General features: G+C 38.5%; 1 protein-coding gene across 3 annotated transcripts in view; it reads left to right on the top strand.

Annotated features, from left to right (window-relative positions):
- Window positions 1-13,339, top strand: part of ATF7IP (activating transcription factor 7 interacting protein) — a 168,280-nt gene that overhangs the window by 121,750 nt on the left and 33,191 nt on the right. For all 3 annotated transcript variants that reach the window (XM_074941761.1, XM_074941760.1, XM_074941762.1), the window contains exon 10: window positions 9,318-9,396. In XM_074941761.1, the coding sequence (XP_074797862.1) occupies window positions 9,318-9,396 (79 nt within the window). The remainder of the gene's footprint in view (window positions 1-9,317; window positions 9,397-13,339) is intronic.

The following is a 13,339-nucleotide window of genomic DNA, read 5'->3' as shown; positions in this document are numbered from 1 at the left end:
ACCTCCCAACTTTTAAAATGATGCATCTTTTCCCTGAGACCCTGACTATGCTAGGAAAACTCTCCCCAGTCACTAACAGCCATCTTCTACAACAAGCAAAATTTACTAGTGTTTATAGAGCTGGGTTGGGACTAGAAAATTCAGCCAAGTGTTAAAATATCTAGATCAACTGCTTTGTGCCATTACGTTAGCCACAGATAGCTTAATACAGCTCATTGTATCTACTGCTTTAAACCTTGATTTTTAAAAAAAAATGTATTTTTTCTCACCAGTTGTAGTATTGGGATCTTCCCTAGTTCATGCTCGCCTGTCTGTGATGCTTACCATTTTTGGGTGGGCAGTGGGTTTTGAGGAAGTGAAGTAAATGTATCACCTTACAAAAACAATGAAGAGTAGAGATGTTTGTGTGTGTGTGTGTGTGCACACGCATGTGTTTGTTATATACCCTTTTAGCTACATGACTTAAAAATGCAAAGCCACAGCAACAGAGTGAGAAATGTATGAAGTGCTATCTCAGTTGCTTATTCCTTAAGAAATTGCTGTTAGAACTAGAATTGGCTGTGCTAAGGATCCTAATTTTATCCACTAATAATTTTTATGTTTGTGGGAGAATAGATGAGGCTTAATTAAAAATCCCTATGGAAATAGAGCCAATTTACATTATTTGAAGAAATAAAGAAATGAAAGGGTATATGATAAATAGGGGTATATTAAAACTGGTTACTCTGCTGATCCCTTTTTTTGTTCAGACTTGCTTTGTTCTTTTGAAGAAAGTAATGAGCAGTTCTGAATGGGGGTAAGGGGAACACTATGGTCCCATCCCAAAGATACTACAGAAAATGTCTGTTGGCAGTACTTGCACTTTGTGTGCGCACCCACACAATGTTAAAATGAATATTTCAGCCATGTGAAACTCTGCTTGTTTGGAGTAAAAGGCGAGTAAACTTAGCTTTTTCGTTATTGTCATTTTCATCATCTTGGTAAGAGAAGGCAAATAGATATAGTGCCTGGGTTGGTAAATTTTCATGACAGTTTTGCAAGGCTGAAATATTTAATACACTTTGTAGGAAGGAAAGAGCATAATTGCTTTGGAGGTCATAACTATTAAGTGGCCATATACATCTGATTCTGAAGTAATCTGTGGGGCTAAAATATGTTGAAAAATGCTGAACTTGTTACTTTACAACCAATTCTTAGTGTGTGGTCAAAATATGTAGTTTCATACCCAGATGAAAAAAGAGACAGTGCCAGGCCCCAAAACACCCTAGATAAGCAGAGTACTCCCAGTTTTAACTCCCCCCTCAAAATTTTAAGTGTGATTTTGCTATTATATAACGCCTTGGTGCGTCTTGTATGATTGTAATGTGATGCTGCACAGTTTTGTCTGTTTTAGAGCACTCCAAATTTTTTTTTCTGTTTTGTTACTGTAGAAACTGTTCTAATATTAATAAAAAATGGTCTGTATTCTGTGGACCTGCCACAGATACCCTTCAGAATCTGTATCTTTACTAGGCTGGAATGAATTTTCAGTTTTGCATTTTCAATTTTTTTTAAGTTTTTTCTTTTCTTTTCTTTTCTTTTTTAATTAAATGTTTCTTTATATAAAGCAGGTGGCATTACATAAATAACCATGCGTTGTTATTTTTACGTGATCAGCTGAACCATGGCGTTATATAATACCAAAACAGCTTTTACAATTATATATAGTGTCTGATTTATAAATAAAATAGTGGAAAACACCTGTTAACTTTCTCCAAAATGTTTTCCATGCAGTAAAAATCAAGGTTTTACAGTGATAAAGAAAGGTCTACACATATATTTCTATGTTTAGCTGCAGTACCCAAAAGGTTCCTTTCCCAGAGTTCCATTTGTTAGTGTACTAATAATTGGTGTATATTGCCTGATATGCCAGCCACTACCTCTCCTTAAGACGATTCTCAGAATTGTAGCTGTCTTGATCAGACCATTAGCCTCCTTAACCTTTTTTGGTCTTAAATTTCTCCTATCTCATTCCCTGTATTTTAAGATTTCTCATAGAAATGGAATTCCTGCTTGTTAAATTGTAAACTGGTATCAGCCTTGTATATGGCAGAGGTTGTCTGAAAGGCTTTCTGGTGCCAAGCTCACATGTTGTATCTTTCTCTGCAGTGTGCTTTACAGGCAGCATGAAAAACAAAATGTTTCAAGTCTGTGAAAAGTTTTAGCTGTGGAATGTAATGCGATAACTCAGCCCAATATCTCCAAACTCCAAGTAGTGAGAGGGGGAATGACTTCAGAATCAGTAAAGCACCATGTCATTACTATAAAGCACCTGAGGCTGCTTTTCATTATGCTGTGGGACAACTACTTGGACATAGTTACATGCTTTCAAAGAACTTTTACCCATTTTTGTACTATTAATAGTATGCACCTAGATTTTATTGCAAATCTACATGGTGACATCCTCCCAAATGAAGGCATCTTCTTGCAGTTACATGTTATGGTGACCCTATTTACTAGTACTGTAGACTTTAACTAGTTGGTCAAAGCAAATACTTTGGTTTCAGCCATTTTACTTTCACCAATAGTTGTTCATTCTTAGAGTGTGTGGTATATTTCTTTGTCTGTGAGAATTTGTGTTGTGCAGGTTATAGGAAGGCTCCGTTTATATCTCCTTATTCCTATATCACCTGCCTTCAGGCACAGAAAAGTGCTTTATCCCTGCTTTGCTCCTGACATACACCTTCTAAGGCGTGTCTCACTGGTCAGTGTGACTGCTTGTCAGATTATGCAGTGCTGCAGTTCTTTCTTTTTAGAAAGAATTGCTGAGGTAGATTTGGGGGAAGCAGATGATATGTTATCACATTATATCTGAAGGTGTGTAAAATTTGGAATCTAGACCTCTTGAGTTGATCCTATTAGTTGACATTTGAAGTTAGGATTATTTCATTACAATTTTCTGTATAGATTCTCATGATGAAGGACAAATATATTTCCAGATGGATTTCATACAGACTTAGTCAAGCCAGTGTGTCAGATCACTTTTCAGTAAGATGGCTGCAACCAGTAGAAGACTCAGGAATGCCAAGTTTAAATATAAACACCTCCTTACCCCTCCCCCCCAAATTAAAATACATTTTAGACATGATTTTCATTATGTGGTTTTCTAAACACTGCAGAAAGTAATATATGTTCAAACTATTTTTTAAATTAGGATTTGAATTAAACCCCACAAAAAATAGAATTTCACAGTCTCAGTCACTGTTTTGAAGGAGATTTATACTTTGTCACCTGCTTTGCTTCCCCTCCTCCAGTCCTGCACATGTCTTTCCTCTTTCACATCCCTGAACTTGCTAGTAGTGTGGAAGAGCTGTTTATTGCCAATACACTCTTCTCCCTCACTATTTTGATCTACTTGCTACTCATGGCAAGCAAATTGAGCAGAAGAGCCGTGGTAGAGATTATTTTTACAGTGTTGTGGTTGTGCCTACCAGCTTACCGATATAAGAAGGTACTGGAGTCTTGATTAACTTTTCACTGCTTAAGAAATGAGTTTTTTAGGAGAGACTTGGATCAGAGATGAAAGCAGTGCCTATTGGCCATGTATTTCAGGTAGAATAAACAACACTAAATGAGACATGAAGTGGCGTTGTCAAGCACTTGCATATTGCTTCTAGGATTGGTGGAGATGGCTGCACCCCGTTCTGGTCTATTGCCTCTTTTTCCTCTCTTGTTGGTTTTTCTTCCTCCTTTACTTTCCCCCTCTTACCCATCTGTTGCCTGTTTATTCTTCCCTCACCCTTCACTCTTCCTTGTCTCTTCTGTCCTCTCTCTCTTGTTTACTGACACTCCTCTTGTGCCTGTGTTGTTAATCTTGTTGGGCTGGCTGCACAGCAGACTTGAAAGTGAAATTTGCTAGTCTGGAAAGCTTCACTTTGCCATGAAATGGCTTACTTGGAAAGTGAAATTTACCAGACCAATTTGAAAAACAAACATGAACACATTAATAGGAGCACAAAAAGGTAGTTTATAAACCATACAGAAACCATAAATTAATTTCTTATTACAATCCTGTAATTGTATTAATATTCAAGATGTAACCTTTGACATAAAGTTTCAGAACAGAGTACTTTTTTACAGTTAAGCTTATAAATTACTGGGAAAGGATTCCTTTTAAAAAGAAACTCTGGCATAAGCTTTAATGGTGTTGGTATGAAAACAACCACAATAATAAACAAAAATGAAGTTAATTTTATTTCACCCTCTACAGAAGAGGCACTGTTGCATAAATAAATATAAAATATGACCACTAGAAGTTAAACATACAAAATTCTCATGATGTGGAATTACCAGTTTAACCATACAAAAACAAACGTAAAAAATATGCCAAATAAAGAGAATATTAAGGAATATTGTAGCAAATGGAATTTTTAGTAGTAAAATTTCTGCTTTTTTGGTATAAAGGTTTATAAACATCAGTGCTGCTTTTACAGAAGGATTCAGGAGATAGGATCTAGCAGAGTCTTGTGACCAGTTGCTGTTTAAACATGACCTCCAAGGTTTTTAAAGTTTGTTCACTTTTTTGCCTGAGACTCAATGATCCATAGCCATCCATATCCGTTTTATTTATCTGTGTCAAAGTCCTTATTTTAATGATTTTTAAAATTCAGAAATAGTGGCTATAAACCCCTCATCATAAAAACCCAAGAGAGACTTAAGCTTTATTTTCTGACAGCACTGCTCTTTGTGTGCCAAGCACATGTAAGTAAGAGTCCCCTCTCTGTTGCATTCATCACTTAAACATTTCTACAGTGTCTTGGTGAAAGTTAATTGTTTAGGTTAAAACTGTTGTGACAGGGTCGGGCTAGATGGCTATAGGAGAATAATAGAAGGCAGATATATTAGCCCCAGGCTAAGTAGGTCCCTTTTCCCTGGGTAAGGTAACAGGGAAGGTTCCAGAACAATCAGAAACCTTCTGGAGACAGTTAAGACAAGCTGATTAGAACACCTGCAGCCAATCAAGAAGCTGCTAGAATCAATTAAGGCACGCTAATCAGGGCACCTGGGTTTTAAAGAGGAGATCACTTCAGTTTGTGGTGTGCGTGTGAGGAGCTGGGAGCAAGAGGCACTAGGAGCTGAGAGTGAGAACGCGGACTGTTGGAGGAATGAGGTGTTCAAGCATTATCAGACACCAGGAGAAAGGTCCTATGGTGAGGATAAAAAAGGTGTTGGGAGGAGGCCATGGGGAAGTAGCCCAGGGAGTTGTAGCTGTCGCACAGCTGTTCTAGGAGGCACTCTAGACAGCTGCATTCCACAGGGCCCTGGGCTGGAACCCGGAGTAGAGGGGCAGGCCCGTGTTCCCCCCAAATCCTCCCAACTCCTGGTCAGACACAGGAGTCGTTGACCTGGACTGTGAATTCAGAAAAACGGCCAAGCTGAGGGCTGCTGGGAAGCTCCAAGGCGAGCAAATCCGCCAATAAGCTCAAGACCCACCAAGGTAGAGCAGGAACTTTGTCACACTGTTTAATTGCAGCCTTCTAGCATGTGGGAGGAGAAAAAACTCTTGCATTAGGAAGAGCTCAGATTAGTCCATGGTTAACATGCCCATAGGGTTTGTGATGTCATTGTTTCATAAAACACAGAGTTACACAGGCTACAAAGGGCAAACTTCTAGAAGAAACAAAAGACAGAAGCAAGTTGGTTTTTTTAAAAAGTGTATACATTAAACATATATACATTAACATAGCAGATAGGAAAATTTAAAAAGCTTTGCTGTCCACCCTTAAGGCAGCTATCAGTCTCATCCCCCACTATTACAGACAACCAAACCTCCACTGAGTTAGGGCAACCTTTATGTTGCAGCTGAAAAGTGAGAGCCTGGTTCTGAGAGGGAATAGAAACAAGCAGATCTATTGCATGTTCTTAGGTACAGAATGATCTCTAGAATCATATGCCTTTAAAAAAAATTAAGCATTTTGTTTTTGCTCCTGTTCACTTGGAAGACTGGACCATAGATTTCCTTCTATTGTTCAGATTTGCTAGGCAAAATGAGGACTAGTCACGAGTTTCCAAGAGTGCTTTGCTCCTTACCCAGCTCCATTACCTCTACACACCATCTCCTGTTCTTTATTCTGTTCATGTCAGCTTCCATTTCAGGCAGCTGCTTTTGGCTTCTGGTGGAGCATTCAGCCAGGCCAACAGGCAAAAATCCTACACTGTGCTGTGACTTGCCACATATCACAGTGAGCTGTTTCCTTTCCCACACTACTTACAGGAGGAGTAGCAGAGGCTATTTCTCTCAGTCCCTTTTCAAAGCATAGTCTTCAGTTGAAATGGGTGGAACTGGATTTTCAAATAGTAGGGAACAGGTAGTAAGAAATATTTCTCTCAGGAAACTCAGATAAGATCTTCCCTTCCCGAAGAACTTAGATTCCTTAGATATGCTCTAGGAATTATTTTGAGGAAATTTGGTGGCCTGTGTTATACAGAAGGTCAGACTAGATGATCACAGTGGACCTTTCCAGCCTTGGAATCTATGAATTTATGTAACTTGATCGTGATAGGCAGAGGTCTGATGTAATCAGAGTTCTTATGTCTTCTAGCCCATAGGTCTATGGCAAGCTCTACAGTCTCCCTCACCCTCTCCAACACTGGGAACAAGTGACCACTCTTTCCAAGGATTGGCTAGGGAGCCACTCAATCTGTGGAAAAATACCCTCTTTTCATTAGAGATTAATATTTCTCCCTTGGACTCTGGGGACAGAAAATTTCAATCCACCTTCAGAAAACAGTATGAATTGATACTTAAATGTCTGATTTCCAGGGCTTCCTGTTACTGTGTTCTCTTCTCTAGATTCAAGAGCTCAGTGCCACATTTGTAGGAAGTTAAGCTAGATCTCATTCTGCTTGCCAATTAATTTGTATGTAATTCTTGAAAGACTCAGTTAAAGCCCTGGCAATGGCAGGCACCATTGAGTTCGTCACTAGTTCTGGTTAAGGACAAGCAGTCTTGCATCTACACTCCGCCGTATAGGCCTTTCCTTTTGGGGAGATTGCCTGTACAAGACCTTGGAAGACATGGCTGATCCTAAGGCATTGTTCCCTTCTTACAAGCAAAAAAAAAAAAAAAAAAACCTGAGACTTCATTGGCTAATTCATTTAGGACTTGCTTGTCCTTTTGTGAGTCCCCAGTTAGATTTTTTTTTTTTCCAGATTTTGACCTTCTAGATTTCCTAAAGTCAACTTCCAAGCTAAATAGAACTTGCAGCCCTGTTAACTGACTGACACAAGTTAGGCAGGCCTCAAAGACCACTTCTGAGTTAAGTTTCTCTCCTTCCTCTGCGGAATCTGTATTTCCTTGTGGCAGAAGGAGTGGAAGGAAATCACTTCAGACTGAGTCTGAAAACTAAAAAATGGCTAAGCATTAGATTTTTCTTCCTCCTCCTCCTCACTGAGTCTCTTCTTTCTTCTTCCCAGAAAAGAAATGCTATCGCAGAAATCATACATTATCTTGTAGACAAAGCCACCTACCCATTTCCTCAGCATGAAAAAGGAAATCTTCTGTCTGCTTAATACTAACCATGCAGTCAGAGGGAAATTACCTTGTCTAAGATCTCAACTTGCCTAATCAGTTCATCCAGTACAGAAAATTCAAGATGGAAACTATTCTGTCTAGCATAGTTATAACAGAGCAAGAGAATTTCTTGTGTCAAATTGAAAAGAATCATACTAAATCTAGAATCCCATCAGAGTTATCTCATTTTGCCCTCAAACAGAGCCTTTTTCAATAAAACCTCCCTCAACTTTGGTCTTGCCTCATGTAGGATATTCATAAAGATCCTTAGCACTGGCAGCAGCAGCCATCAGGGACAGCAAAACCCAAGTGATTTCCCTGTTTGGATGACTTACTGAAGAGATCATCAATATCAGCCACTCTAGATTCAAATGTCCCCATGTTTGGTGACTCCATCACTTGTGATTAATAATACACAGAAAAAATGCTCTGACACCATCCTTTTCCCCCTCAGTGTCTCAGTGGAAGGGATGGTTTGCCCAACTGAGAATTCATAGAGATAACTTCTAATGTCATGGCTCTTCAGATCCACAGTCATTTGACAGCACCACACATCTTTCATTTTGTAGGACTGATATTGGCATTTGAACTGGCCCATGGATGAGACCCTATTCTATACCATTTCTTCACATTTATTCTTCCCTGGGATCAATTGTTACATTTACTCTCAGCCCATTTTTTTTATCCCAGGGAGTTTGGGAGTCACTAAGGTTGCTGAATCTGCAGCCAATGGTGGACTCTAGCAATGCATCTGTTCGCCACCCACACTAACAAGAAAGTTCCCAAATTTTGCAGCAGGATTAAGAAACCAGGAGTTCACATCATGGATACTTTCTCCAGAGAATGTGTGCAGAGACCCTGAATATACATTCTTCCCTTCCCCCCATCCCTTTCTTATCTCAAGAAAGTGCATGGGTGGAGGGTAGACTGCCTAGCAAGTCTGAATAGCTGAAAGAATAACATGGAACCAGATTTTGTTGAATGCTTCTTAGCAGAAACCCAGTTTATTTCTAAGGAAAATCTCTCTGGCTCGTAATGTTTTAGTTTGTTACAACATTGAGTCCTCATGAAGATGTAAACGCTGCCTTTGTTCATCAGCTTCAAAAGAGTGCTTCCAAATGGCTTAATCTGTGTGTTACTTCAACATAACCTATGGCTATAATTACATTAATGAAATGGCTTCAGAAGGCTGGACACAATTGGAAATTTTTAATTGTCAGTGTTGATATGCCCAGTAAATGTATAGGTGCCCAAGTGGTTTTTGTGTTTACTTTTTCAGTATGAAGTCAGTTTCATAATGGGCATATAATCTGGACTGTTAATTTCAAGGTGGTTAATGCATTTCTCTAGTGGCCACTCTGCTGCTGCTTTTGTTTCCTTGTAGCAACACTGATGTTTCATAGAGTGACTGAGGAAAGCACAGCCTGCTGGGTATTTTGGCTTAAAACATTGAGATTCTTGAATGGAAGGTGGCTTATAATAATTAATAATAATTTATTTATAAAATAGAAGTACTCTACAATATCTCTTACTACATCTTACAAAATTGTAAAATATTGGTGTTACCATTCATTCTGTTTTCAGCTCCTTCTCAACCACTGTGAATGTCCTCTCAAATTTCCTCCTTCCCCTAATATTACCAGTGCCTCTCCAGTCACCATGCTTCAGCTCTGAGCCCCTTTTTACTCAGTTTTCAGTCAAGACCTCTTTATCTGCTGTGTTCCATGGAGTTGCCTTTGCAAAATGCAGGAGTTTTGTCTTTCAGAGTGGGAAGGTCACAGGCAGTGATTCAGGAGGTGTCATTGATCTCACCCTGGATGATGAAGATGATGGCTCTTCCCAAGGTAAGTCAGAAGAGATCCATTTAGCTGTGAGGAAAACTGGGCTAGCATTAGTATTTCATCCTACCAATTTGAGAAGGATGTTCCAAAGAAACAATTATATTTTCACAGCTTTCCAAAGGAACAATGGGAATTTCTAATTGATAAGTGGATTTAAAGTTTTTGCATTACCTTCCTACCTACTGTAAACCAGATACTTAAGCAAGTTAGAATTATCCTTTTAACTAATTTTAGCCTTACAATTCCAGTGTATTGCATTGCTCCCTTAAATCTAGTCCCTGAAAAGTCTCAAGATAGTCTGTATTAGTGCTGTACCAAAGAAGTTCCACAAAAATACTGAATGCATCCGATGAAGTGAGCTGTAGCTCACAAAAGCTTATGCTTAAATAAATGTTAGTCTCTAAGGTGCCACAAGTACTCCTTTTCTTTTTGAGAGATACTCATGATGCCTTCACCTGATCTCAGTATTAATTTTCTTCCCCATTTGTAGAAGGTCTTGCAACAATATAGTAGCCTTTACTTCAGTAAAATAGCAGTGTAATGTTACAAAAAAACCAAGAACTCCCCCTCCCTCCCCTACTCAACTGGTAGGATAGTACAGGAGACATAACTAAGAAGGTCATGCAACTTCAGCTCTTTGTGTCTACACTAGAAAACGTCATATCTATAATTCATCACCAATGTTAGGAGCAGTAAAAGATGTAACATAGGCACTCAGGTCTTTTTACCAGCTGTCCGGAGAATCCTCTAGCTCTGATTTTAGCTGTTTATGATTTGTCTACAGAATTACTATTAGATTATTTTACATAGGTTCTTGGTGCTCTGGTGAGTTTTCTCCAATTGTGCGGGTTTGTGTTTTGTTCTGTGGTGGTGTTTTTCTGTCTCCCCTTCCTTTCTACCAAATCCCCTGAGAGAACATTTTATACAATTCCTGACTGAACACTTACACTCTTAGGGAAGGCAAAGGTTCCTTCTGATAGCTCTCACTTTTCCAACAGGAACCTCCCTCTGAAAAACAAAGGTTATAATGTTGTATAGCATTCACTCTCAGTGCACAGGCCTGCTAGTCAGTCACTACAGCTTCTGTGTTGGAACTAAAATTTAGCATGGTGAGGTGGATTTCAAACATATTTCTCTACTAGTCTTCCCCTTTGTCCTTCATCTTCCTCACGGAGCCTTTACGTGCTCCAAGAACTGCAATTAAAATACAGCATGTTTCCACACAAAATATCCTCTATGTAGACTGTAAGTCATTCACGTATTTTAAATGGAAATTGAATTTCCAGTCATTTTTGTTCTCTGTTGGGACATCTGCTGCAAATAAAGAATGCAGTGAAACTGGCAGCAGTAAGGGATTAAGGGGAACTCCAATAATTTAAAAAGGTGACTGTTTTCAGAAAAATGGCCTTGTGAGACTAGCCTCTCTGCATTTTCATATTTCTTCTCTGTTAGTCTCTTCCATGTGTAATTGCATCAGTTCATATGTGGAAAACAAGCTACACCAGCATTTAATTTAGCTAAGACTGGTATCTGAAAATCAACTGCTGTTTTTTCAACTTCATATATAATTTCCAACAATGAACATTCTGGAATTTGACTGAGCTCTTGATTTTTGTCAGTGATACATGAGGCTGCTTAGGATACAGCACGCTCTGCTTCAGTTATGTTATGTCATGCCAAGGCTAAACATTTTTCTACTTCAGTGAATTTGACACACATGCTGGAATCAGAAAAGTACTGTAACAGTTGTTTTTGAATTTGAGCCTTTTCTTTAAAAATGGTTGTAAGCTATTTAACTCAATGCACTGCAGCCACAAAATCCACCAGTTTTTAATATTTTAAATTGAATTTTAATATTTTAGTTTTAATATTTTAACTCCAGTGCACAGTAACTATTTTTGTCCATAAACACGGTAATTTAATTCTAGTGCACCCAGCTCTGCCTGAATATTGAAGGGGATTTTTTTGTAGATTGATATTGCAGCTACAACTTTTACAAATCAGTGTAAATTTGTCCAGATGAATCTATCCAGTAACCCCAGGAAATCTTTTTTCGAATTATAATGAAGTGAGACTGAAAAAATCTGTAAGAGTTTTTTGGTTTTTTTTAAAATAAATAAATTTTTAAAATCCTACGATTCCGGTGGCGCACTAGGTCATAGTAATATTATATCCTCCAGGAATTGTTCTTGCTAGGTAAGACTATCTTAAAATGATTTTGATTCTTAGTAAAGGGATCTGAAGCCTTTCATCTCTAGGTTACTAATTTGAATGCATTCACGTCATTCAAATTCATTACCTCTGAATCACTGCCCTGAAAATAAAAGCTGCTGGTAGGTTTGTATCATTTTCATAGTGAACCGGTATATGCATTACAATTGGTACTCTCTGGAGAGAGGCAAATGGCTTTTTGAATTAGGAGAAAGTTTATTTGCCGGCACAAAATAATAAAGGTAGGAATTATTCACAAGCTCTCTCCTAGTTAATAAAGACAGGATGAAACCTCTCCTATTTTGAAAATGCTTCTATATTCATGCTATGTAACTTTTTATGTCTTTATCAAGTGGCTTCAATTAAATACAGCAGCTAGTCTGATTGCAGGAAAACAACAATGCCTCGGAAGACTTAAAACCATTTGTTAATGGTGTTACAGTGTCAAGACCAGAATATGATTTTTTAAATTTTTTTTTAAAGGGTGTGATGCTGACAGACCAGGTGCCAGCTCATGCCAAAGCCCATAGGCTTCACTCAACACTGACAAATGCATAGCTGGAAACCAGTCTCTCACCTGTGTATTAGTATTGTTAAAATAAGTATTAGATTTAGAGAGATGTGTTTTGTATTTGAACTTTATGAAATTCTTGTCAGTTTCTGCATGCATTAATTTCACATATTATGTCTGTATCCCATATTATAAGGTAATATTTAAGTGTTTTCTCTGTAACTGTAAAAGTGTTTGTTATGAAAGTGGACATCCCAAAAGTCAGGAGAGAAGCATTACCAAGTGAAATATTAGTTTACCACAAGAGGTGTCCTCTCCTGCCCAACAAAAAAAGACCTGTAGACACCAGAGAACCCATTGTGGAACATCAGTGGACAAAAGACTTGATTGATTTCCCCACACTCATGAGAAAGGGGATGTGCACAAATTCTTGTCCCATCGCAGCTTGAACTCTGGGGGAAGGGAATAAAAATCCCTGTCAAGAAATTGTCATCACTATGCTGCTTGGAATTTAGAGAGGACAATATTTCTAAGTATAAGCAAGGGATCCCCAAGCTTCTTAGTTTAGCTAGAGTTAGCCTTAAATGAAAGAGCTTGCACATTGCAGCAGTTTCTATTACTTTTTGGACCCTAAGACTGTAACTCATTTGTGTTTGTATGTTTACCTGCTTTAACCTTAAAAAGAAAAGGAGTACCTGTGGCACCTTAGAGACTAAATAACTGTTCCTTTTCTTAATTAATCTTTTGTTAGTTTGTTACAGGATTGGCTACAAGTGTTGTCTTTGGTGTATGATCTGAGGTGCAATTGACCTGGGATAAGTGACTGGTCATTTGGGAGCCTGAATATGGTTGTGATTTTTGGTGTAAAGGACCATCTATCAGAAAGGCAGACCCTCCTGGGCGGCAAGATAGACAGGAGTCCCAAGGGGACGGTCTATGACTCCACTTTAAGGCTGTTATATAGAGCTTGAGGAGCTCACACTTGATACTTGGTTGGTGAAATTTAATTATAGAACACACAACTAATTTGGGGTTTGTTCCCTGGTTTGTAACAGTCTGCCCTGAGGTTGGCACCCACCTTCATGAGCCACTCCAGACAGCTTGACACTGGTGTAATCTTGCCAGGATACATAATCCACAGGTCAATTGGATTTGTAGATCATAACCCAGCACTGTTAAAGATTTAAATTTGATATTGAGAGTTTTAAAGGTTGAAGATTATTC

Source organism: Natator depressus, chromosome 1 (genome assembly GCF_965152275.1).
Source record: "Natator depressus isolate rNatDep1 chromosome 1, rNatDep2.hap1, whole genome shotgun sequence".
Taxonomy (NCBI): Eukaryota; Metazoa; Chordata; order Testudines; family Cheloniidae; genus Natator; species Natator depressus.
The sequence above is the reverse complement of the archived record's forward strand: the minus strand, read 5'-3'. Positions and strand labels throughout refer to the sequence as shown.